This window comes from Artemia franciscana, chromosome 11 (genome assembly GCF_032884065.1).
Source record: "Artemia franciscana chromosome 11, ASM3288406v1, whole genome shotgun sequence".
NCBI classification, from domain to species: Eukaryota; Metazoa; Arthropoda; class Branchiopoda; order Anostraca; family Artemiidae; genus Artemia; species Artemia franciscana.
The window spans coordinates 30,638,129-30,665,797 of NC_088873.1; the positions used below are offsets into that span (position 1 = coordinate 30,638,129).

At 37.6% G+C, this 27,669-nt stretch overlaps 1 protein-coding gene across 1 annotated transcript in view; it reads right to left on the reverse strand.

The window, feature by feature from the left end:
* Window positions 1-789: 789 nt before the first annotated feature.
* The window catches only part of LOC136033375 (uncharacterized), a 59,932-nt gene continuing 33,052 nt past the window's right edge, over window positions 790-27,669 (reverse strand). Inside the window, exons 6-8 of the mRNA XM_065714162.1 lie at window positions 25,294-25,427; window positions 13,787-14,006; window positions 790-1,009 (exon numbers count right to left, since the gene is read on the reverse strand). Of these exons, the coding sequence (XP_065570234.1) occupies window positions 876-1,009; window positions 13,787-14,006; window positions 25,294-25,427 (488 nt within the window). The 3' untranslated portion in view covers window positions 790-875. The remainder of the gene's footprint in view (window positions 1,010-13,786; window positions 14,007-25,293; window positions 25,428-27,669) is intronic.

The window sequence follows — 27,669 nt, forward strand, 5'->3', positions numbered from 1 at the left end:
TTGTAAAAAAAAGTATTTTTGAAATCGAAATAGTAATAGAACCAAGACATCAAGGTGAAATCCTCATTATAATTAAAATGGTGGTATGATTTTGGAATCAGCCCATCACTACCTAATTACCCAGTTGGCCAAAAATTTAAAACGGTAATGAAAACAAGAAGGCATCTATTTTAGTGAGTCCACTCACAATAGTGATAATAATAGCGATGAACTGCTAATTCATCAATTTTGTCGATTATTCTCTGCTCCTTTGTATATTTCAAAAAATAATTTTTAAGTGGGTGAGAGTATTTTTCATAGAATGCTCCAGCGTTTTGTTTTGTGGTAGCGAATCAAGTCACCGATTCAATTTCTCTGTATCTTCAGGGTGCCATAGTTTCCATACTTAAACGCTTTAAACCCTAAACCCGTCATCTGAATTGGATTTTTTCTAAGATTATGAATTTATCTTTTTTTTATTTCTGAATTTATTTCTAAGTGTTGAGAAGACAGCGAAAATTGATCAAAAATAGCCTATCTAAATTTATGAAAATTTCTAGACTCCTTTGTTGGTAGTGCTACATGCGTGGTTTGTCCTTTTTTATTCACAACGGCCAAGAAAATGAACAACATTTGAAACGAAGTATTTCATCGGGCTTTAGCACGAATGTAACGACAGTTAAGAAAAGACAGCTGACACTGTAATCAGAATAGAAATATAGCCAGGATATCTGTTACCTCGAAAATACCTTAGTTTTATACGAATCAATACATGAGTTTTTGAATAAACACAAGGAATAAAAAAAAACACGAGGAAATTTGCCAGTCATGTTTAAAATTCATTACTTATTAACTTGTAACTTTTCAAAAAATACATCATCATGTCTGTTCAGTGGTTATGCAACTGTATTAATCCCAGCGGTTGAAATGCACGGTATTTGGTTGTAATTTAGACAGAAGCCATCAGACAAATCCGTTTCAGCCTCGAAATTATCGGTATGGACACGAACTTCAAAAGGCTTGGATGTACCTGAAAGCAATAAGATTCTAAGTTTCTAAAAAAAATTAAATAAAAAATTAATGCTCGTATTGACATTACATTGAATTTGTTTTACTTTTGATTTAATTATTTTTAAAAACCTTGTTTTTTGGCAAAAGCCTGATAACCAAAACGAACCATAATTGGACTTTATGTTTTACCTGGAAAATGAAATGTGGAATTACAAGGGGTAGTTGTATGCTAAATTTCAAAATGCTACCAGAAGTTTTCTCCACGCATATTTTTTGTTAAGAAGTTCTTTATAAGTTGCTAGCTTAAGGAAATTTGGATTTTTTGATATTATTAAAGAGCTGTGAGAGAGACGAAAATTCTACAGATTTGTTTGCTGTTTTAAAAAATCCAAAATAATTTTTCTGCAACTCGCAGGCTATACATGATGATTTTTTGAAATCTTAAATCTGAAACGTCCTCACACGCCCTTTTCCCCAAAAGAAATCCGATCGAAATTCTGAGATGATCATCTTGTTCAAAGTAGTCCGAAGGCCAACTAACTTTGTCTCTGGGGTTGACAAGGCACTCCAGAGTCCATGACGCAAGAACAGTAGGGTGATTTTATTTAAGATCATTACCAACTTATTGTTGATAGATAGATAGATAGATTTATTCACACGAAAGCCCAATTGGGCCATGGTGACTTACACAAAACAAGCGAAAAAAATACAGCAACAAACATAGACTGAAAAGACATAAAATTAACTATTTAAGAAAACATCACGATACCTCATACATACACGGACGAACTTTCCAATATTGATTATGCTCAAGTAACACCTACTTCTCAAAAGTTCCAAAATCCAATCTCTCCCCCAAACCTCCCTACCAAATATTTCCAAGCGCAACTCTCTCAAATCCCCTAAAAAATGATACAAAGACTGAAGATGCTAAATTTGAAAATGCTACCAGAATTTTTCTTCACGCATATTTTTTGTTAAGAAATTGATATAGGTCAAACCTGATACAGATCAGGTTTCGTGTCGAGAGACTAAAAAGTCAGATATACCGTAGTGGTAAACTGTGCTCCGTTGAATGAAATAAGTTCGTTAGCTACCAGAGTTAAGTGTAATTATATTAGTTGAGTTGCATAAAACGTGGGTTCTCTATACGGATTACGAAATAAGTGGCGTCAGAAGTGGGATACTCAACTGAATAAAGTGAAACTTGAATTTTTTCGCTGATTAAATTGTAGCATAAATTAAGGTAAAGAACCCACCATTTTCGTAACATTTAGTGCTGTTAAAAAGATACTTTTTGGATTTTATTATCGTTATCTCCATCCATATATCTCTAAATTGTGGATAGTATTAAACGTTAACTAAATAAAAAAAACTAGTTTTTTTTTAACTGAAAGTAAGGAGTGACATTCAAACTTAAAATGAACAGAAATTACTCCGTATATGAAATGAGTCGTCCTCTCTGCAGTCCCTCGCTCCTTACGCTAAAGTTTTTAATTGTTTTAAAAAGTAGAACTGTGGCAAAGAGTCAAACTTTAGCGTAAAGAGGGAGGAATTGCGGAGGGGACAAACCATTTCATATACGGAGTATTTTCTGTTCGTTTTAAGTTTTAACGTATCGCCTGAAACCTATTGCCAGTTATTCCGTGCGATACAGAAGGAGGCAGACCAGTCATTTACCGACTACGGTAAGAAGCTAGAGCAGCTGCTGACCAAATGGTTGGACGTCGCTGACTACAGATTGATCACGACCGTAGATTGGCTGTGAACGAAGATAGGTGATATCCTTAGAGAAATGGTGGTTGAACAATATGCCACTTCCATTAGAAATGAACAACTACGCGTTTGTTCTAGAGAACTTGAGGAACCGGCTCCCGTTACTGTCTGCAAGGTGGCTGAAAACTTCTTTCTAGCCCACGAAGATGACAGAAGCGAAGGATTGAATGGAAGCTCATATCAGTCCTCAAGGGAGGAAATGGCTCCAAAGGAAGCATAACTAGTTGAATCTGCGAACAAGCCAGTGAATAAACTAGATCCAGGAGTAAAGACGTTTCGCGCAAGAAAATTAACAGAGGGGCAAGAGGTTGTTTCAACTGTGGAAAGTTTGGTCACAAAGTTATTGACTCTAGGGAACCAAGGAGGTGACAAAACTTGTTGTCTCGCAGTCTAAGCCCGGAAGAAAGAATCAAGCCAAGATTTCGTGTCAGGGGTGTGATAGATGGTAAGCCAGCATAGTTCCTTATTCACAGTGGAGCAACCATCACTATAGTCCATGGAAGGTACACTGGAAGCCTGGGTGGCACTGGAAACCTTCAATAACAAGAATTTACAATGACAAAGTGTTTCACTCTGACTAGCTCAGGCCAGGGTTTCGAGATCATCGATGGTCTGCTCTACAGGAAGATGGAGACTAGGTGGGACAATGAAGAGAATACACAGCTGGTAATTCCCAAGCCTTGTATGTCGTTTGTGTTAAGAGTCGTCCATGATTCCCCAATGAGCAGCTACACCGGAGTTGCACGCACTCGGGTTGGATCACTCATAGGTTCTTCTGGCCAGGGGTAGCGTCAGAATGTCAAACGGTTTGTACCTACTGGTGAGCTGCCAGCTAGTGGCACGGCTTAAGCAAAATGAACTGGTCCCCATGTTACGACTACCGGTCATTGAAGAGCCTTTCAGGAGGATTGCAGTAGACATTGTGGGACCATTGGTACCATCTGGGAACGGTAATCAATTTCTTATGGTGGTATCAGATTTTTGCACTCAGTATCTCGATGCAGTACCCTTAAGATATATGAAATGCCAGGAAAATTATAGAAACATTTGAGCAGTGCCTCTGTCGGGTTGGTGTTTCAGAAGAAACCTTGACAGACCAGGGTTCGAATTTTGTCACTAAGAGCTTACACGACGTATACAAAATTCACAAAGTAAAACCTATACGGACATCACCCTTTCATCCACAAACAGATGGGCAGGTTAAAAACTTAAAGGAAATTGGTTGAAATACCTTCCGTTCCAAAAGGATAGTCAGCAGAAGGACATCGAACTCACTCATTTTTTAACTTACAAGTCACTAGCCAAGCAGATGAAAAAGGAGCCTATTTTGAGCTACGGGACGGTCTTTTATATCGGCATACCAAAAGAAAAGATGGTTTGACTCATTTCCAACTGGTGGTCCCAGAGGACTAATGTTCTCAGCTAATCCTGCAATCTCATTTCTTGAACTCCCCTAAAGTTGGTTCATCTAGGTCGTAACGCAACAACTAAGATTTTACTTGCTTACTTCCTTTGGCCCGACATCTACAATCAAATCAAGAGCGAACTGGATTCGTGTTCATGATTAGGAAGCAAAGCGTTTGAAGAATATGCTGTGAAAGTAAAAAAAGTGTTACCTTACGTAAAAGTCAAAGGAAGAAGGAATGTGGTGATTCAATCTAAAATCATTTACTAACTTATTATATAGATCACGTTTCGTGTCGATAGACTAAAAAGTCAGATGTACGAGAGTGGTGAATTGCGCTCCGTTGAATGAAATAAGTTAGTTAGCTACCAGAGTTAAGAGTGATTGAATCATTGTTATATGTTGCACAGTAGAGGGAATAAAACTTGTGTTCTCTATACGGATTACGACAGATGTAAGTTACACGAGTTGCTTGTTATTAACATATAAGGCTTTTCATTGGGAAAAAGGGGTTATTTTGATCCTAGATCTCCTAAAGGGCTTAAGATATTAAGGTGAACTTTAAAGAAATGCTGAAATGGTAGGCAAGACACAATCAAACACACTATGACCATAACGGCTGCGAAAGGACATATCAGCAATATCCAAGGAACGGCTAAGGGCATTAAGCTGAAACTTTAAGGGTATTTTGAGAGGGATGTTGAAAGACGATCAGAGGGGAAATAGCTCCGTCTATATTTTTCAAATATCCTTTCTCTTCAATACCGAAAGAAATTTTGAAAAATCTAGTTTCCTGAAAACCTTCAAAGATTTAGTAACTATGCCCCTGGGGATGCCATATCCCCCACAGCCCCGAGGCAAGGATAGTAAATTATGCAATTTGCACATTGTATGCATGCACGATTTATCAAAAGAACTTTATCAAAAGAACAATGTCTAAGGAACAGCTGAGGGTATTAAGTTAATAGTTCCATGACATATTCAGGGGAATGTTGAAGAATAATCAGAGGTAACCAGCCCCTCTTGTCCTTTTCGAAGCACCACCTCAACACATTCCAATATTACTTATACTTAAGTAACACCTACTTCTCAAAATTTCCAAAATCCAATCCCTCCACTCAACCTCCCTACCAAATTATTTCAAGCGCAACTTCCTCAAATCCCTACAATACCCTAAGAAATGATACAAAGACTGAAAATACTAAATTTAAAAATGCAACCAGAATTTTTCTTCACGCATATTTTTTGTTAAGAAATTGATATAGGTCAAACCTGATACAGATCAGGTTTCGTGTCGAGAGACTAAAAAGTCAGATATACAGGATTGGTGAATTACGCTCTGCTAAATGAAATAAGTTAGTTAGCAACCAGAGTTAAGTGTAATTATATTAGTTGAGGAGTATAAAACGTGGGTTCTCTATACAGATTACGACATAAGTGGTGTCAGAAGTGGGATACTCAACTGAATAAAGTGAAACTTGGATTTTTGCTCATTAAATTGTAGCATAAATTAAGGTAAAGAACCCAACACATTCGTAACATTTAGTGCTGTTAAAAAGATACTTTTTGGATTTTATTATCGTTATCTCCATCCATATATCTCTAAATTGTGGATAGTATTAAACGTTAACTAAATAAAAAAACTAGTTTTTTATAAATGAAAGTAAGGAGCGACATTAAAACTTAAAATGAACAGAAATTACTCCGTATATGAAATGAGTTGTCCCCTCTGCAGTCCCTTACTCCTTACGCTAAAGTTTTTAATTGTTTTAAAAAGTAGAACTGTGGCAAAGAGTCAGACTTTAGCGTAAAGAGGGAGGAATTGCGGAGGGGACAAACCATTTCATATACGGAGTATTTTCTGTTCGTTTTAAGTTTTAACGTATCGCCTGAAACCTATCGCCAGTTATTCCGTGCGATACAGAAGGAGGCAGACCAGTCATTTACTGACTACGGTAAGAAGCTAGAGCAGCTGCTGACCAAATGGTTGGACGTCGCTGACTACAGATTGATCACGACCGTAGATTGGCTGTGAACGAAGATAGGTGATATCCTTAGAAAAATGGTGGCTGAACAATATACCACTTCCATTAGGAATGAACAACTACGCGTTTGTTCTAGAGAACTTGAGGAATCGGCTCTCGTTACTGTCTGGAAGGTGGCTGAAAACTTCTTTCTAGCCCACGAAGATGACAGAAGCGAAGGATTGAAAGGAAGCTCATATCAGTCCTCAAGGGAGGAAATGGCTCCAAAGGAAGCATAACTAGTTAAATCCGCGAACAAGCCAGTGAATAAACTAGATCCAGGAGTAGAGACGTTTCGCGCAAGAAAATTAACAGAGGGGCAAGAGGTTGTTTCAACTGTGGAAAGTTTGGTCAAAAAGCTATTGACTCTAGGGAACCGAGGAGGTGACAAAACTTGTTGTCTCGCAGTCTAAGCCCGGAAGAAAGAATCAAGCCAAGATTTCGTGTCAGGAGTGTGATAGATGGTAAGCCAGCAGAGTTCCTTATTCACAGTGGAGCAACCATCACTATAGTCCATGGAAGGTACACTGGAAGCCTGGGTGGAAAAATATCGTCCACCATGGAGATAATTTTTGTCCACGGCGATTGTAAGCAATATCATCTACATGAGGGCTATGTAGAGATGGGACCGTGGCAATTATACCTTCCAAGGCAATGTAGTAGTTGCAGTTTCTGTGAATCTACCCGCAGTCGCTTTCATTGGAAGATCGTTTCCATGATTCGTAGAGCTTTGTAGCCGAAGTTCAGAAGTAGACTCGCTGGTGTCTCTATTTTTCTGTCGACTAGAGCAAAAGACTACACTGGACCGGAAGCTGAGACCCAAACCCCCGAAATAAATCTTCCAGAAAATGATGTTTCCCAGATTATGGTTGAGTCAGAGAATGGGAAGGGCAGCATGAGAGACAGAAAGAGTCGAAGACGCCGACGAAAGAAGAAAGCAGATTGGGGACGAAAAAAACTTGGAGAAAAACCTTCAGAAGTTGATCCAGAACAGTTGACTTTCAAGGAATTGGCTAACCTTCAATAACAAGATTTTACAATGACAAAGTGTTTCACTCTGACTAGTTTAGGCCAGGGTTTCGAGATCATCGATCGTCTGCTCTACAGGAAGATGGAGACTAGGTGGGACAATGAAGAGAATACACAGCTAGTAGTTCCCAAGCCTTTTATGTCGTTTGTGCTAAGAGTCGTCCATGATTCCCCAATGAGCGGCTACACCTGAGTTGCACACACTCGGGTTGGATCACTCATGGGTTCTTCTGGCCAGGGGTACGTCAGGATATCAAACGGTTTGTACCTACTTGTCAGCTGCCAGCTAGTGGCACGGCTTAAGCAAAATGAACTGGCCCCCATGTTACGACTACCGGTCATTGAAGAGCCTTTCAGGAGGATTGCAGTAGACATTGTGGGACCATTGGTACCATCTGGGAACGGCAATCAATTTCTTATGGTGGTATCAGATTATTGCACTCAGTATCTCAAGGCAATACCCTTAAGATATATGAAATGCCAGGAAAATTACAGAAACATTTGAGCAGTGCCTCTGTCGGGTTGGTGTTTCAGAAGAAACCTTGACAGAACAGGGTTCAAATTTTGTCACTAAGAGCTTACACGACGTATACAAAATTCACAAAGTAAAACCTATACGGACATCACCTTTTCATCCACAAACAGATGGGCTGGTTGAAAACTTAATGGAAATTGGTTGAAAAACCTTCTGTTCCAAAAGGATAGTCAGCAGAATGACATCAAACTCACCCATTTTTCAACTTACAAGTCACTAACCTGGCAGATGAAAAAGGAGGCTATTTTGAGGTACGGAACGGTCTTTTATATCGGCATACCAAAAGAAAAGATGGTTTGACTCATTTCCAACTGGTGGTCCCAGAGGACTAATGTTTTCAGCTAATCCTGCAATCTCATTTCTTGAACTCCCCTAAAGTTGGTTCATCTAGGCCGTACCGCAACAACGAAGATTTTACTTGCTTACTTCTTTTGGCCCGACATCTACAATCAAATCAAGAGCGAACTGGATTCGTGTTCTTGATTAGGAAGCAAAGTGTTTGAAGAATATGCGGTGAAAGTAAAAAAAGTGTTACCTTACGTAAAAGTCAAAGGAAGAAGGAATGTGGTGATTTAATCTAAAATCATTTACTAACTTATTACATAGATCAGTTTCGTGTCGAGAGACTAAAAAGTCAGATGTACGAGAGTGGTGAATTGCGCTCCGTTGAATGAAATAAGTTAGTTAGCTACCAGAGTTAAGAGTGATTAAATCATTGTTATATGTTGCACAGTAGAGGGAATAAAACTTGTGTTCTCTATACGGATTACGACAGATGTAAGTTACACGAGTTGCTTGTTATTAACATATAAGGCTTTTCATTGGGAAAAAGGGGTTATTTCGATCCTAGATCTCCTAAAGGGCTTAAGATATTAAGGTGAACTTTAAAGAAATGCTGAAATGGTAGGCAGGACACAATCAAACACACTATGACCATAACGGCTGCGAAAGGACATATCAGCAATATCCAAGGAACGGCTAAGGGCATTAAGCTGAAACTTTAAGGGTATTTTGAGAGGGATGTTGAAAGACGATCAGAGGGGAAATAGCTCCGCCTACATTTTTCAAATATCCTCTCTCTTCAATACCGATAGAAAATTTGAAAAATCTAGTTTCCTCAAAACCCTCAAAGATTTAGTAACTATGCCCCTGGGGATGCCATATCCCCCACAGCCCCGAGGCAAGGATGGTAAATTATGCAATTTGCCCATTGTATGCATGCACGATTTATCAAAAGACATTATAAGCAATGTCTAAGGAGCAGCTGAGGGTATTAAGTTAGTAGTTCCATGACATATTCAGGGGAATGTTGAAGAATAATCAGAGGTGACCAGCCCCTCTGGTCCTTTTCGAAGCACCACCTCAACAGTGATAGAAATTATGAACGGTCATTTTGTTTAAAGGATCTAATAATTATGCCCCTGGGGACCGCCAGGTTAAGGAATGCAAAGTATGCAAATAGTCTATTTTTTTACATCCGAGATTTATCACTGGGAAAGTGGGAATGATTGATCCTGCATTTGTCTAAAACAGCCAATAATATTGAGATGAAATTTTGGAGAATGGTTACGTTAAGCTAAACTAAAAGGAACTACGTGCAAACAGGTTCTCAAAAAGGCGTATCTGCAATATCTTAGGTAGAGGTAAGGGCGTTAACTTGAAACTTTCAATGATACTACTCCTACAATTGCTGCTGTAACTGCAACTTCGACTACTTACGACTGCTGTTGCAACTATTTGCAACCGCGAGTAAGATTACTTGCGACGGAGACTACTTGTAACTGTGATTGCTTGCGAGCTCGACAACGACTACTAGTGGGTCCTACTACTTTGGCTGCGACTACGAATTCTTGCAATTCTGACTGCAAATACTTGTGACTGCGACTGCTTTTACTTTAATTACTTTCAGGAAACTTTGAGGAGGATACTGAATGAAATTAAAACACATTACATGGATGCTGGTTTTTAAAAAGATGTATCAGGAACATCTCAACGACAGCTAAGAGAACGACGCTGAAGCTTTCAGGGCATGCTCAGGGGGGATGTTCAAAAGTTACTAGAAGGCTGCCAGCCACATTCACACTTGCCCTATTTACATGCTCCCTCCCCCCATTGATCACAATTTTGAAATGAATAGATGTTGTTCAAAATATTGACCCCCAAGCTTCTAGGGTAATGGCTTTAAATTATGCAATTTGTCCATTGTTTACTTACAAGATTTATCATTGGAAAGGGGGGAATTATCGTTCCTCCGTGTGTTCGAAAAAGCCAACAGAGTTAAGTTTAAACTTCAAAGAATGTTGAGGGAGACAATGAACTAACACAACAGATACTGTGTGAATCCAGGTTAGCAATAGGGGGAAGCTGCAATATCTTAAGGACGCCTGAGTTTATTAACTTGAAACTTTCAGCACCACTACTATTATGACTACTACTGAAGCTGCAATGGTGACTACTTGTGACTGTAATTATTAGTGCTTGCACCTGCAACAATTTGCGACTATGACTGCGACTGATTACAGTTGTTACTAATTCTGCTTTAGACTATTTTTAGGAAGTTTTTAGAGGGACGTTAAAGAACATAAAAACAGACTATGAGCATGCCGGTTGTCAAATTGGTATATCAGCAATATCTTTGGAACGGCTCAGGATATTCAGTTAAAAATTTTCAGATGTTTAGAATGTACCTGCTCAACACTGATCAATATTAAAAAAAACACTTTGTTAAAAATAGTCAAAACGTCTAATAACTATGCCTTTGGGGATGCAATGACTCCTACATCCCCTGAGATTGGGTTATAAATTATGCCGTGTCCACATTACTTACATATAGGATTATCGTTGGGAAAGAGCGGGAACGTTTGATCCTAGATGTGTAAAAAGATGCTAAGGGTATTAAGCGGAAAATTCAGCAAAGTTTAAGATGGATGTTAAACTAAATCAAAAGACTCTAGGCATATCCTGGTTGACAAAAAGATGAATCGATAATACTTCAGAAGCGGCTAAGATTAATACCTTGAAAATTAGGATCGCTATTGCTACTACTATTGGGACTGCAACTGCGACTACTTGCGACTGCGACTATTTGAGACTGCGACTAATACTACTTACAAGTGTGACTAATTGTGAATTCAACTATGACTACATGCAACTGGGACTACAACTACTAGTGACCATGACGACTTGCGACTAATGCTACTTGCAATTACGACTACTTTAGACTGAGAATACTTGCGATTGCGACTACTTTGGACTATGATAGCTACAGACTGCGACTGCAACTGCTACTAATTGTGCTTGCGAATGTGAATGTAACTCATCTGCTACTACGGGTGCTTCCGACTGTGACTACTTATAAATACAAGTTAGTCAACTTGCACCTACGAATGTGGCAATTCGTGACTACAACTGCTACTACTTGTGACCGGGACTAATAATGATTGTACTGCTTCTACTATTGCGATTGTGACTATGACAGCAAATACTACTGCAACTTTTACTATTATAGAAAATCAGAAAAACTTAACTATATCCTGCTTTTCAAGATGTCCATATATCCAAGCCTATATCCAGGTTTCCAAAAAGGCTTAAATATAATATTTCACGAATAACTAAGGTTATTAAGTTGAAAATTTCATGGGATAGTGAGAGACATGTTGAACTAAAGTAAAAGATGCTTAGTGAACTTAGTCCAGACACTTACGCACATCCATACAGATCTCAGGAATGGCTAAGCGTATTAAGTTAAAACTTTCATAGAATGCTTAGGGGGATATTAATCGAAAACCAAAGATTCCATATGCATCCAGGATGTCAAAACGAAATGTTTTCGATATTTAAAGAGTATTTAGGGAAGGATATCAAGTTAAAACATTCCGAGAATATTAAGGAGGATTCTGAAGACAAGGATAAATGTTCATTTCAGTTGCTAATGGGTGTAGCTGCAATATCTCAGGAATCGGTTAGGGTATTAATTTGAAATTTTCAGGAAATGTCAAATTGGGAAGTTGAACTAAATCAAAAGATACCATATGCATTCTGTTTGTCAAAATGGCATTCCTGCAATATCTCAGTAATAGGTAAAGGTAATAAGTTGAAATTTTCAGATAAATTGTGAGGGATGTTGAACGTAATCAAAAATTTGCTGTGTGTATAGCAATTGCCCCAAGTGTAAATGTGCAGTATATAAGGATTAGCTAATTGTATTTTGCCAAAATTTGGAGGAGATGTTGAACTGTATCATATGGTAATGTATGCATCCAGCTTTGCAATATCCCCAGAACCGTTGAAACTTTCAGAGAATGTTCAGGGTGATATTGAACTCAATCAAAAGATACTATCATCATCCTGGTTGTCAGAAGGGTTTATCCGCAACATTTCAGGAACAGCTAATGGCATTTAGTTGAAGCTTTCTGGGAATGTTGAGGGAGATTTTGAAATAAATCTAAAGACACTAATTATAACTAATAAATTAGAGTCCAATATTTTAATTCTGAAGCCAATGACGTTTAAAATTGGAGATACATTCATTATATTAACCAATAACAAGATTTTGGCAGTAAAAAACGAACAGAAATTAAGGTCAGGAATAGAAATCCTAAAACGAGTAAAAATTAAATTGAATGGTCAAAGTAAACCAAAAACGAACAAAAATTACTAAAAATAGGAGTTTTGCTACCGCTACGTTTCCAATCTCCTAACCGTAAACGTTGTAAAACACATTGCGTCACTTGTACTTTAGTGAAAAAAAAATATTAACACATTCTTTTTATATTTATACCATTGAAGAAAAAAAAATAGATTACAGTGAAATAAAACCTTGAATTGTTGAGACTTACAGGAATTCATATCATCGATGTTATCCTAACCAACTCCTTACTGGTCTTTTCTCCATGTGTAATTTTAAGTAGTTATTCCTAGGAGAGGTAGAACAAGCCTATAACAGTCGATATTAACAATCTTCCCTATACACCTTGTATATACACCGTAGCATATTAGGGGCTATGTATGTTCTAATTGCCACTAAGATGTTTGTAGTCGAAACCATATCGACATGTGTTGTGAAATATTCTTACAGTTGGCTTAGCGTATCAGCGAGAGACAGGCATCAAGGTTATATTAGAAAAGAAGAACAGGATCTCATGTCACATCTATAAACCTGAACATAATTTTTTTTTTTAAACACAACCGCAAAAATATGAAAATTGCAACTATAAATCTCAATTTTTTCTGCGAGCAACTGAGATATGTGTGCCCACTGTGTCCCCTATCATCTATTGCAAGAAATGGTCGGTAAATAATGTCAATTGTCCTCGTTGTATCTTGGCCATAACTACTGGGAGTCGTATTAAGTTTTTAGTGAAGGTTTTCATAAATTATAGGAGGCTACACCATTGGGATGTTTATATCAGAAATAAATATAGTCTCACGCGCTATACGAATAGAAGCAATAAATGAATGTTTTTCTAATTAAAAGTAAACCAAGCATGACCTTTTTTAGATTTAAAATTTGGAAGCACAATTCAGGAATTAGTTCTTAGAAATTTAAGTTTGTTTTAGGCTAATATCTCCTTGAGGTTTTTAATCCACCTTATATTTATTTTAAATAGGAAGTTTAACGCAATTTTTAAAAGTGAATAAGAAACCTATATAAAAAGAAAAACAACAATAAAACTTGTTTTTACATCCGAATCATGAAATGACTGCTTCTTCAGTCACATTAGAGGCCTTAATTTTACTGTATCTTATTGCATAATCCATTAGTGGGAAATTCATAGGGACTTGGTTGTTGAAGTCACTATAACTGTAACTTCTCGCATGGGCTATTTTTATTTGTTCAAACCATGTATTTTTCCTTTTCCTAACCATATATAACCACCCCCTTCTCCTGAACCAGACTCATGAGGAGAATGTGAATTGCAATGCTACTATCTAAAATAGCTAAGTTGTGTTTCCAAAATGAGTAAAAGTGCTGAAGGGAAGGCAAGCTGTAGTCACGTTATAGACATGTACACAACGTAAACTTACTGCATACAGGGATCTCTGATGTGTCTTCACCATCTGCTGCAAGAAATGGTCCGCAAATTCTGTCAGTTGTCTTCGTTGTACCTTGGCCATAACCACTGGGAATGGTGATCCAGTCTGTTGTACAATCTGTATCTACACTAGCCGTGCCTGCCTCACCACTGATCTGGAAAGCTGGAGGAGCCGCTGAAGTGCATTGGGAATAGCACACGCCACAGAATCCCTGAAAATTAATGGCTCTGAAGTCATTTTTACTTTTTGTGTAGTGGGTTTCTCCAAAGATTTCAAAAAATAATATAAAAAAGAATTGGTCTAATGCCAGTGGAATTCACAATTGGAACAGATACTCTGAATACTTTACCTGCATAAATAACTACTTTCCCTCCATGCAAATGAACAAGAAAAACAAGAAATAAAACAACAAGAAACCAATAACAATTTTGACTGAAAAGGAAAAAAGAGGAAACAAGAAGATAAAGCCAAAAATGATAAGTAATATGAAGGTCAAGGAACTATCAAATACACTAAACTAATACATAGTTGAGTTATGTATGACCACTACAGGACTTTGGATTGCTTGGTGGGAGAGGGAGGGAGGATATTGAAACTCTTATATGTCGAAAGTTCATATAAGTTTGACATAGATTTTCATTTTAATTTATGTCTGTTTTAGAATTCGTCCATAGCAGTCTCTGTTGTTTTAATGTTTGATACGACTATTCATTTTCTTTCTTGTTTGTTTTGAGTTCTGTTTATTCATTAATATTAACTTACGTTGGTTCTAAGTTTGGATCATTATATGAATTTATTTGTGCTCATCTTAGATTTTAATTTTGCTCTTTGCTTTTCTTGAAAAACTTTTTCCAGCAAAATGTTTTATATTAATTTCAGTTCAATATTTAAATTAATGGCTTTTTTATTGATTAAGTGTGTGAATATTTGTAAAGTTTTCTTTTCCAGAATTTTTTCTTACGAGCCAAAATGCTAAGCTTAGTTGCAAATTTTGGGCTAAAATTTTAAATATTAGTTTGTTTGAAATGGAAAATCTTTCGTAATAACTGTAAAGCTGTTTTAAACGAAACTGTTTAGCCAACTGTAACTTTGGAAAAAAAAATGTGGAAAAAAATGTTTTATAATATTCCCATTTATACACCGAATGTGGCAGAGAAAAGTTTCATTATATACAATTGCTTTAGTTTTATTCTAAAGTTATTACCGTCAGTGCAGGAGTTTTGTTTTATAATGTGAGTTTGTTTCTTATTTATTTTATTGTTTATATTTTTTTGTGGTGTTTTATTTATCGTGGCATTTTATTTATGATGTATTAAAAAAAGTCTTATATTGTCGGTTTGTAATTTTCTTCTTTTTTTCCGCTGAGAAAGGCTCCCGGACATGCGGCCGAAATATTCGGAGTATTCGTATTATATATTTTTAGTTAAAGTGTAGTTTGTATATTTTATTTTAGTTCACTGCTTTATAGAAATTAAACCCGTTTTTTCTTCAATCAATTTTTCGTAATTAGACCTTAGATCCTCCTGTGTCTCCGGAGGCGCCCAGGGCGTCAAAGAAGAGTCTCCAGTAGTCTCTGAAACTTGCAGCTGCAACGATGTCTTCCCACTCTGACTGAAGAAGTGGGATTGAAGCGTGAAGGTGTCATAGGTCGTTGTTGTAGGTACGACGGAGTGTATTTTAGGGTCTTCCTCTGTGGTGGGTGCCCTCGGGTAACCAGAAAAAAGTAAACTTGGGAATTCTGGAATCGTCCATGCACAGCACATGTCTGAGGTAGCTCCACCTGCGTCTTCATATGGTCTCGATGACGGACGGTTGACCTGTGATGTTTCAAATGTGCTCTTTCGTTACCTTCTGGGTCCAATGGATGCCGAGGAGTCTACGTAGGCACATGTTTTCAAACGACTGAATTCTCCTCTCTTGTTCTTGATTGAGATGTCATGTTTTAGATGCATAGAGGAGGACGGGCAGGACGTTGCTGTTGAACAGGCGGAGCTTAAGCCGGAGAGAGAAGTTACTCGATCTCCAAACTTTTTTGAGTCTGTTGAAGGTGCTGCTATCCTGTCCAATTTGGGCGATGACTTGTTTGGCTGTGGATCCCGTGTTCTTGATGGTGCTGCTAAGATATTTGAAATAGACTACTTGTTCCACGTCGTTATCACCACATTTGATTTTCATAGGTGAACCGCTAGTTGCCATGCCTTTGGTTTTACTGGCGTTGATATTGAGTCCAAAATCTTCTGCTTTTTGTTGGACGCTCGAGAGCAGCATTTGAAGCTGTGATTTGCACGTTTCGAGGATGGCAATATCGTCAGCAAAATCTAGGTCACTCAGCAGGCGATCATTTAGGCGTAGCCCAGTTGAGTTCACGCTCCTCAGTACGAAATCGATAACGATTGCGAACAGTAGCGGGGATAGTACGCACCCTTGTTTCACCCCGGAGAGGATGGGAAATTTGTGTGAATTTCCCTCTGTTGTCTTCACACAACAGGTTGCATCTTCATACATCACCGTGATGAGATTTACTATGATATCAGGGATACCATAGGGGCGAAGGAGCTTCCAGAGTGACTGGCAGTCTAATGAGTCGAACGCCTTTTTAAAGTCTATGAAGATCATATAGAGTTTATTGCGCTATTTGCAGTTCTCCTCCGTGAGCATTCGTAGGGTGAATATCAGGTCCGTGCAAGAGCGGTTTGGGCGGAAGCCATGCTGTTCATCACGCAGGTATTCATCTAGGTGACGCTGTATTCGGGACAGGATAATGTCGTACAACAATTTGCCAAGAATCTAGAGCAGGCTGATGCCTCGCCAGTCGTTACAGATCGTGGCATCACCCTTCTTGAAGAGCTTCACGAGCCTACTACGGCGCCATTCTGAAGGTACTTTTGCTGTTGTCCAGATGGTTCCGAAAAAGTCTTGCCAATAGATGACACAGGTGTCCAACGAGCATTTCAGCATTTCTGCCGTGATGCGGTCGTCTCCTGGACGGAGACGACCGCTTTTTGACTGCCTTCAGAATTTCGTCTTTCGGGGGTTCGATGTTGATGTCTAGTGAGATTTGAGGATCTTCGGGGATGGAGATTGGCTCGTCCGGAGATGGTCTGTTCAGGATTTTGCCCTTGGTTGGCCCAAACCTCCTTTTTCTCTTTGGGACCGGTAACCAGTACGCCGTTTTCGTCCTTCACCGGACCATCGCTGGCTCTCTTCCTCCTGATGATCTCGTTTGTTATCTTGTACAGCGACCTCCTGTCTCCATTCTTGGCAGCTTCTTTAGCTTCACGGTCTTTGATTCGTAGAAATGGCGTTTGTCTCAGTGCGCGCTCTTTTTGACAGCTTTGTCAATCCTTCTGTAATTCTCGGTCTTGTAGATCTGATTTACGTCGTGGCAGGCAAGGATCTGAAGTTTTGCGACTTTTCTCTCCTCTAGGAGCTGCCAAGTGCGGTTCGATAGCCACTGGTCCTTTGGTTTCTTGCGGTGCCCAAAGGTCTTGCTTGCTGACTCAATGTAGAGGTTCTTTATCTAGTCCCATATCATCTCCTGGTCGTCTTTGTCACTGATATAGAGTGCTTCGAACTTGTTGCTAAGTTCGGTAACGAACTCATGCCTGGTCGTTCGGTCTAGGAGCTTGTCAGAATCAAATTGGAGTTTTTAATTTGGTGCCTTTTTCGCATTCCTCTTCAACTTCAGGGAGAATTTGATTACTAGCAGGCTGTGGTCTGATCTAACGTCCGCGCCTCTGTATGCTCTCACGTCTTGTATATTGGAGCAGAACTTCTGGCTGACTAGACAATGGTGATCTGGTTTCTAACTGCACCACCAGGGGAGGTCTATGAATGCTTGTGGACGTCTCTATGAGGAAAGATGCTGCCTCCTATCACCAGATCATTGGCCATTGCAAAGTTGATAAGCATCGTTCCATTCTCTTTACGCACACCCATGCCGTGCCTACCGAGTGTCTGTGGGCAGTAGGACTCGTCGTTACCAATGATGGCGTTTAAGTCACCGAGAACGCACATGCTGTCATGTTTCGGAATGTTGTTGACCGCTGCCTGTAGAGTGTGGTAGAATTCTTCTTTGGTCTCGACTTCTGTGACGTTGGTGGGGGCGTAACAGACTACTACAGAAAGTTTCGCTTGTCGTCCAGTGAAACGCGCTACGAGAATTCTTGGTGATATGGGAGTTCCTTTCAAGAGAGATCGAGGTTTCCCTCGTCATGATGATTGCAACTCCTTGTTCATGCCTGCTTTCAGCGCCACTGTAGAGGGTCGCAGAATGGTCGTCAAGTTGTTACTCTCTGGAGCCAGTCCATCTTACTTCGGACAATGCCAGGATGTCTAGATTATATTTGTGCATTTCCTGAACTACTTTTTCGGTCTTCGCTTTTCCGTTGGGACATCGTGCGAACATTCCAAAAACCAAATTTTGGGTTGCTATTTGCTTTTAGAAATCATGTTTGGGGGCATGCGTTTGTCGTCGTCGGTAGGGGGTTCAGATCCAAGGCTCTTCATTAACGTTTCCGTTACAAGAGAATTTTCCCCAGGGGATTACTCCTCTGGTTCCCGGGAAGGGGTTGCAAGTCCGTTGCCCGACCCTCCTCCTTTATACAGGCTTGGGACAGGCTACTGGCACTGCTGGTAATAGGTCTAAAAGATAAAGCCAGTTTATGCTTAAAGATGTCTATTGCTTAAAGTTCACTATATTACATCCACAAAACGGGGGGTCCTATGATATACCATACTTTTTACTGTATCAGATGCACTTTTCATGATCAGAAATATTCCTTGGTATCCTGTCGGAATTTCAGCCGGTAATTAAAGCACACTGAATTTATATTCATCTATCTCAGACGCCTGGTGGAATAGGGAGGGATACAACTAGAGTATGGTTTTATTTATTCTAAACAAATAAAGACTGGTTAAGCTTTAAAAATATTTATTACTTAATCATATTGAAAAGGATTTTGGAAAAAAACACACATGTTTACATAAAAATAATAGTTGGAGTTTACTATTATAGAACCCGAAACGGGGCTTCCATGATATAGAATGCTTTTTTTACCGTCTTGTATGCACTTATCACGATCAGGTATGTCTCTTGGTATCCAATGTGTGAAGAATCTAATCTCGTCTTCAGGACGATAATAAGCCCCTTTAAATTTAGGACAAACAAACCTTTTAAATTCAAGTGTGGAATTTTAGGGTCACATTATTTAGTCAGAAATTTATCTGTAGGCACATTACCCTTCTGTGAAACTGTGAAAAATTGAATATTCCTTGGACTTCTTCCTAAACACTACTCAGTTCTTTCCCAGTTTTCTTATATGGTGTAATCGCTCGGCCATAGAATCCCTGTCTGTTCATGTGGCTTAATGTAGTTCTCCGACAGCGTTTATCACATTCAAACATATTATAGTTTACTTTCCATTGATAATAGTCATTTTCTTTATGTTCCACAGAAAATAAGAAAAATACAAATTCGAATATAATACAAAATCATTTTTAAACCAATAAATTCAGTGTAATATCGTCCAATTATCTTTGAAGCTATTGTTGTAGCATTTAAGAAGAGAAATGCTTCATCAAACTTTTATACCTTTGCCCAAGGTTAAAAAGACTTGTTTCGTAATTGCAAAAAAGCTGTAATTCACTGATCCCAAAAGAATGTGTTACACATCTAGTATGTGAGTTCCTTTCAGCCTCAAACGGTACCCTATAGTAAATATATATCTTAAGTAACTAGGAATAGTTAACAACATTTGAGTATATATTACTTCCCTCATAAGGCTCTCTTTTCATCGGTTAAAATATATACAACTTTATTAATTTCGTTAGATCATGAGATATGTACTTTCATGTCTCAAACGACGTCCTATAGTAAAAAATATATCTTAAGTAACTAGGAGCATATAACAATGTTTGAGCTTGTATCTTTTCTCTCATATGGTTGTTGTATCACCACTTCAACTATTTGAGTTTTGTGCTCAAAATTGCTTTTATTTTTTTATATTATAATATAAATATATATATATATATATATATATATATATATATATATATATATATATATATATATATATATATATATATATATATATTTATTTTATATTTTATTAAATTTTTGGTACTCATTCAGCAAGTAAAATACAAAATTTATGAACTAGTTGAGCTTCTGTGCTCATAGGTGCTTTCATTAAATTTTGATACCCGGTCGTAACCAAGACATTCGGAATTTATCAACTATCTGAGGTTGTTGAAATCGGATGTGCTGTTATCAAATTTTCGGCTCTCAGCCATCAAATAAAACACGGAATTTATCAACTAGTGGAATTTGTAGTACTCAAAGTACTTTCATCTCATTTTTAATAACCAGTCAGTAACTAAAAGATGTGGAATTTATCAAATAGGAGAGATTGTTTCACTCAAAAGTGGCTTTATTAGTATTTTTATACCTAGTTGGTAACTAAAAGAGTTAAAATTTACCAACCACCTGAGATTGTTGCACACAACTTTTTTCATGTGTTTTTATGTGTGAGTTTGCTTTTGTGTTTTTTTGTCTGTCCCTTCACCCGGGCCTGTGTGACTGAGTGTTTGTTTTCATGTCTCTGTGTTTGTCTTTGTGTTTTTGTGTCTCTGAATTTGCAGGCTTACATGTAATTTTGTCTGTCTCTTACTATACTTATTATTCTGAATAATGGTTTGCTTGTCTTTGTGTCTTATTTAATTAGTTTTTATGCGTCTCTCTCTCTCTGTCTCTCTCTCTCTGTCTCTCTCTCTCTCTCTCTTTCTCTCTCTCTCTCCCTCTCTCTCTCTCTCCTCTCTCTCTCTCTCTCTCTCTCTCTCTCTCTCTCTCTCTCTCTCTCTCTCTCTCTCTCTCTCTCTCTCTCTCTCTCTCTCTGTATGCCTATGTGTCTGAGCGGCTGTTTGCTTGTCTCTATGTCTGACTCGGTGTGTGTGTGTGTTTCTCTCTTTCTCTCTCTGTATGCATATGTGTCTGAAAGGCGTTTATTTTTCTCCATGTTTGTCTCTGTGTGATTTTGTGTCTGACTGTGTTTTTGTGTGTGTTTTTGTTTATTGTCTCTCTCCCCCCGTGCCTCTGTGACTGAGCGTCTGTTTGCAGGACTCTGTATATGCTTTTGTGTTTTTATGTGTCAGATACTACTTGTACTTATGAAGTTTTTGTTTCTTTCAATATGCATTTTCGTCTGAGTGGTGGTTTCCTTGTCTTTGTGTCTGTCTGTGTGGGCTTGTGTGTGTGTGTGTTTGCGCGCGCATGCGCGTGTGTATTTGCTTGTGTGTGTGTGTCTGACTTGGCGTGTTTGCATGTGGTTCATTCTCTCTCTCCCTCTCTCGCTCTCTCTCTCTCTCTCTCTTTCTCTCTCTCTCTGTATGCCTTTGTGTTTGAAAGGGAGTTTACTTGTCTCTATGTCTGTCTTTTTGTGATTTTTTGTCTTCAAAAGTGCATTCATTCAATTTCTGGTACTGAGCCTGCAAGTAAAATACACAGGATTTATTAACTATCTGAGTTTCTTTCTTGTATAAACGTAGGTATGGTATGGCCCCTTTTAACAACGAAGGTTTACACAGACATGCGGTCTCGATTTTGTGAATTCTTTCACGAACATGCAGTGACTATGACAAAACGGTTTATATCTCTTTACATATATACATTTTTATTAATATATGCAATTTAAAAACATTCTGATAATTTTTTAGCCTTAAAAGCTGATTTAAGCAAAACAAACTTCCGTAAATTACCCCAAAAATATTAGTTGGTGCATATTTTTTTTTGTATTTTTTAAAGCCTCTTACATGTTTCCTTCCAGCAGTGAAGTTAGGACTGATAATTGAAGGACTTGATGTTTGCTGGTTCAATATATCGTACTGTCCATTCTTATTAGGAGCGATATGATATATACGTATCGTATCCAAGTCAAATTGTTCAAAAGCACTATTCAAATCATTGGAAAATGACTAAATAATGTCATTTGTGCTAACAGTTAACATATTAGTAGGAGTGTTAGCTTGAAATGAGTTTTCTCTTTCAATATTCAATGGAGGTGAGTCAATAGTGTATACTGTATCTAAATCTCACTCTTTAAAGGCATCATCAGAGTCATTCAGAAATATTTGAATGAGTTCGTCAATAACTTGTAGAACTTTTCTGGGCTCATCTTGTATCATAGAGCTCCTTGGGCAGGGAGAATTCTCAATTATGTTGATGAGAGCATCCATAACTGCAGGACCTACAAATCCGGGGCAGTATTTCACCCCAATCTTCCCCCACATTGACCTTGGGATTTATTGCCCGGGGTATTTTAAGTTTCACTATTCTTATTTTCTTGGGTCATTTTGTTAGTGGAAAATCTGCATTAGTCTACAATAATAAATATAGTTTTAATAGTCAATTATGTTCTCATACTGTTTATGCAGATGAAAGTAAATATAATACATAGAAGGAAAACCATATTTATCAGTATTTAAAAAAATGTATGTAGCACTACCTAACATCCCTCCATATCCCTAACACATTTTTCTGCATTGTCTTATCCATCAACAAGCATTGTGCCTAAAATATGTTGATATGTCTTGTGTCATGAAACCTGTTGTTCCTGTGGTTAATTTCATTAGATTTCATGCACTCAACCATTGCCAGTTCCATGATTTTTTGAAAGAAATTGATTCGGAGTTTGTTGATTTGCCTTATTATACAGCAGTTAGATGGCTAGTTGTGGAAAGATTTTGCTGCATTTTTTTGAGCTCAGATCACAAATTGATTTATTTCTCACAGAGAAAAATAAACCTAAGCCATTATTATCAGATAGTGAATGGATTTGGAAATTGGCATTTTTTGCAGATATGACAAGTCACATGAACCACCACTAGTCACCACTTGAATCCGAAATTGCAAGGCAAAACAAATTTGATCGATGACTACTTTGGTCATGTCAAGGCATTCAGAGCAAAACTTGCGCTACTTGAAGGCCAGGTGAAAGTTAAGAATTTTGCTCATTTTCCATGTTGTGAAAAATTTCATGCAGAGAGTAAAGTTGAATTTACTTCTTCATTTGCAAATGTAATGATTTCAGATTTGAAAAAGCAGTTTCAGGAGCGATTTGCTGACCTTGATGCCAAAGAAAATGAAGTCAGGCTCTTTCATAATCTATTTGACTGCAATGCTGAAAATCTTCCAACTCTATTTCAAATGGAAATTATTGGTCTCCAGGCAGATGACAGACTGAAATATAAGTATAGAGAAGGAAATCTGATTGATTTTTATAAATGTCTGCAGCCAGATCAGTTTCCAAATTTAATAAAGTTTGCTTGTAGTTTTGTGTCCATTTTCGGTACAACATACTTGTGTGAACAAACATTTTCCAAAATGAAGCATGTGAAATCTAACTATCAAGCAAATTTGTCTCATGATCATTTGGAGTCTATTCTAACAATTGGCTCATCTAATCTCGAACCTGATTTTAATGAAATTTTAAAGTCAAAACAACACTATCTTTTGTCACACTAATTTTGTTGCATAAAACTAAAGGCAGGAGTCTATATAGTCTATTCTGATTTTTTCCAACAAGATATGTTTTAATTTTTTTTGTTTATAATCTAATATTTGAGGACATTAAATTACTGGCACTGATTTGTTTTTTTTTCTCTCATTTTTTATCTCTTTGGCCCGCATAAATATGGGAAATATATAATATGGCCCTTACATTGAAGAGTTTGGAGACCCCTGGTCTAAACGTATTCAGTTGGTGCTTGCATTTGTGTTAAACATATTGTATAAGCGAATTTATTTTTTTTTAATGTAAATTTGATCTATGAAAAATTTCAATTTTTTTCTATCACTCAAAGGAAAAATAAAATAGGTAAATCAAATATAATTCTTAATTACCTACATTTGAAAATCACTTGTTCATTTTGAAAGCTGTTTCAAAACTGATAATGTTACCACATTAAGAAGCTGTTTATATACAAAAATTATGTCAATAAACTACTATCCAGTTTACTATCAAATTCTTTACGCTCGCACAATAAATAGTGCGACCTAAAATCAAATATAATAATTATTTATAACTTTCTCTGAGCTGGGTTTTCATAGCTAGTATATGCTCTAATTTAGTGCTAATACGGTTATGCTAACTTGGTCTAGAGTATTGCATACTATTCAAATATCTTGAGGGGTCTTAGGTCCGTAGTGCATATGGTTGTACTACTTATTTTCAAGGGCTGTACCTCTAACCCTAATTTTTTCTTCTTCTGGATTAGCGTTCATTACGCCCTAAAACTTTTGTTTCAAAATTTGATCTTTTCAGAAGAAAAGTTGGTTGGCCTTTTTGGACAACTGTTTCGTGGGGAATTGGAGTGTTCTTACCCGCCCCCCCAAAAAAAACACTAAATTACAGATATAAATTTCAAGCCATTCAAGCAAAAAATTATTTAGGGGGGCTCTTACCCCTATCTAATTTTTCGACACATAAGAGTCCTTTTCTCTATTTTTTTCTTGTGTTTTGTAGTTTTCAAGGCCCAAAGAGCTGAAGATATAAGTTCTGAGCTGATCATAATTTTTTGGCCCTTCTTTGGCCGAATTTTTAGCCAGCTTCGTCCGCAAACTGGATCTGTTCTTAAAAATAGGCTTCTTTTGGCTCGGGGATTTACGGTGGCAAGTTTCAAGCTTCAAATGATAAGGGAGAAAAGGGCTTTTTGGTTGATTTTTGAAACCCATACCCCCCCCGCTTACAAAAAGGTTAATTTATGACCTCTTAGCCCATGCAACGATTTTTGAAGGTTTCAAGCAAACCCAAGAAATTATTGGCCTAGGACGCAATTTTATGGGGCTTAGGGGTGGATCTAGAGCAAAATCTTGGGGAATGGAGAATGTGAAAAGGGCACCAATAATTGACCAAACTGACAAATTTATTTAGAAAAATTATAAACACAAAAAATGATAAATAAAGGCACCATAAGAAATCTTGAGAGGGCCCAGGGTCCCTCTAGCCCCCTGGATCCACCAATAAAGGGTCATAGCATCATAGTGCATCATAATGTTATGATATGAATGATCATCATACTAATATTTCACTGGTGCATTAGGGTTTGCTTAGCCAGGTACTTAAGGTCTTGGTTTCCGTTTTCAGGCAAACCCATATTTCTTTTTCTTTTTACAAGTCAGGGTCCCTTTGACTCAAGAACTTTCAGATACGGGTTTCAAGCTAATTAAAAACATTATTTCCTCCTAAATCTTTTCCTAGAACATTAATTTTTAGCATTAAAATTCTACAAAATATCAAATCAAAACAGGCTCTAATTTAATGTATTTTGTACCAGAAATAAAGCATACTTGTAGTTTGATACATTTTGCATCAAGTATTATTCTTTCGAAAAACACTTGAATCCTTTCGTGCCATTGTAATTTTGATTTATTTTGTGTGTTACCTTATTTAAACGCTTTCAAAATTACTTTGAAGGTCACTGACAATAGCCCAAAAAATTACCTCTGCCATCCGAATGCATATCGTATAGTCTGTATTCGATAACATGTAAGTATTTTCTGCGTCTTCGACCTGGTAGTTGTAACTAAGAAGAGTTCCTGTAGTTGACGTAAAGTACTGCAGACACTGAGGAGGGGCTGTATAAGTATAAAAATAAACTATTAGAGAGTTAAAGAGTACAAACTTTCTAAACAAAACTACATCTTAGCTGTCGTAGCTATTCATACATTATATGAGAGCTATCATAGCTTTAAGTAAGAGTGGTAAAGGCTAATATTGTAACAGATTGTCAAAAATACACGCTTACAGTGATTGATCATAACTGTCTTTATCTATCTGTGTTTGAAATCTATCTTATTAAATGAGTAATTTCTGTATATGTGTGTATATCTTCTTCGGAAATAGGAATGTATTATTTTTTTCTGAAAATTGACATACTAACATTTTTCAATGTGTAAAAAGCGATTTAGATAGATCGTGACTCTGGTAAAATTTATTTCTCCTCTAAGATCCCTTAATATATTTTTCCTAAATTGTCTGCTGAGGCATATTGGAGACCCAACCACCGGAGCCAACTGTCAACTTGAACGTTGACAGTTGGCTCCGGGCCTTAAATGGGTGAGTGAACAGTAATCACATCGTTAATATTCTTAAAGTACCCATCACACTAAAAATGGAATTCGATTCTTGAAATTGGTTTAGTCAAAATTTCACAGCCATTTAAGTCTTAAAAGGTTAGGAAAACCATGGAACTCAATTTTTAAGCAAAATATGTTCGATGCAGGTGTGAAGTATAAAATATAGAACGTGTGTTAAAAATCAATTGAAAAAAAGCGAAAAATTATCATTATACAGCTTTCGAAAGTGTAATTTTTCTGATGGTCTAGCGAAAGACAGACACTGTAATTAATTTGCAGTAAAATTGGAAAAAAATATGTTCAATAGCATAGGGTTGTACCACCAGGTGGATTACTGACATTACAGTTTAATTTGATTGTCGATAATATAGAAAAAATTTTGGTATAAACATGCAAAAAGGTTTTCTGATTAAAATGAAATGAAATTGAAGTTCATAAGAAAAACTGTCTTTCTTTTCACGAAGCGAAGCTTGGTGCCACGGTACTAATAAGGTAAATGCCAAATATGTATTATTTGTACTTCAACACTTGTGATTTGACCGGATATTAGGTCAAACCATTTTTTCGTTCCAGGTTGACAACATAGCTCGGAAAGTTGTAACTTTTCTTTGGAGCAAATATGGATAGCTTCTGCGTCCTCGTACAACGTGTGAACATAATTGTTCAGGATGCGAAATCAGCCGATCCAGGTCCTCATTTTAGCGTATAGAGGCGGATTTTATTATTTAAAAACGAAAGTAATTAAAATGTTATTATTTTACATAGTGAAAGTTAAAAAGAAAGCATATAGATTAAAAAGTTTGCTATGTTCAAAAAAATAATTTAAAGGGGGCTACTATATGGGGGTAATGGTGCTCTTCCAAAGTTAGTTCCCATGCAAATTGGCGCATGAAGAATGACCTCCACGTGCCTCTAGATATCTGGCTAGCCACCGGAAATTCAAATGCACATAGGGACGGTTGGGTTAGTTTTCCTCCTCCTGAAACTTCTATTGTAACGAATGGAACCAGGAATTCAGCCTCGGATATATCATCTCAAACACCTTCTCAACCCAGGGTGGCATCGGATATTCCCTCTGAATATCCGTAACCAGGGTGGCATCAATGTATCCACCTGGAATGGTCTGACACTGAACCAACCCGGTTTAAAGCTTCTATGAGCCAAATAATTAAAGAAATATAAAGTTACAATTGCTGGAATCACTGAAACACATCTGTCTGGTGATGGCGAGGCGTACATTGGTGAAGGGCGCACACTGCTCTGGTCTGGTGGTCACCAGAAACGAGGAGGCTTTGGCCTAGTGCTGAACAGTGCCACACGCAAGGCACTCATGTCATTCGCACCAGTAGCAAGTCTCCTGAGAGTAAGACTCGATGATAAACAATGATAACCTGTTACACCCCCACAAATGAAGCCGAGGAAGAAGATAGGGGTGACTTTTATACCCTTTTAAGTTCTGAGCTCTCTTCAGTACCTCCCCATGACTCCCTCGTCCATCTAGGAGATATGAATGCTAGCATTTTAAATGAATCTGGCCTGTGGGGTTTTGCTGTTGGATCCGCAACAGTAGATAGCCTAAAGGACAATAGAGAGAGAATGCTGAACTGCTGTCTCGCCCACAGTCTTACCTTTGTAAACACATGGCTTCAGAGGCCCAGCATAGCCAATTATACATGGTATAGCAATGATGGATCAACAAAGAAGATGCTCGACTACATCATCCTACGCCGGCGATGGCTGT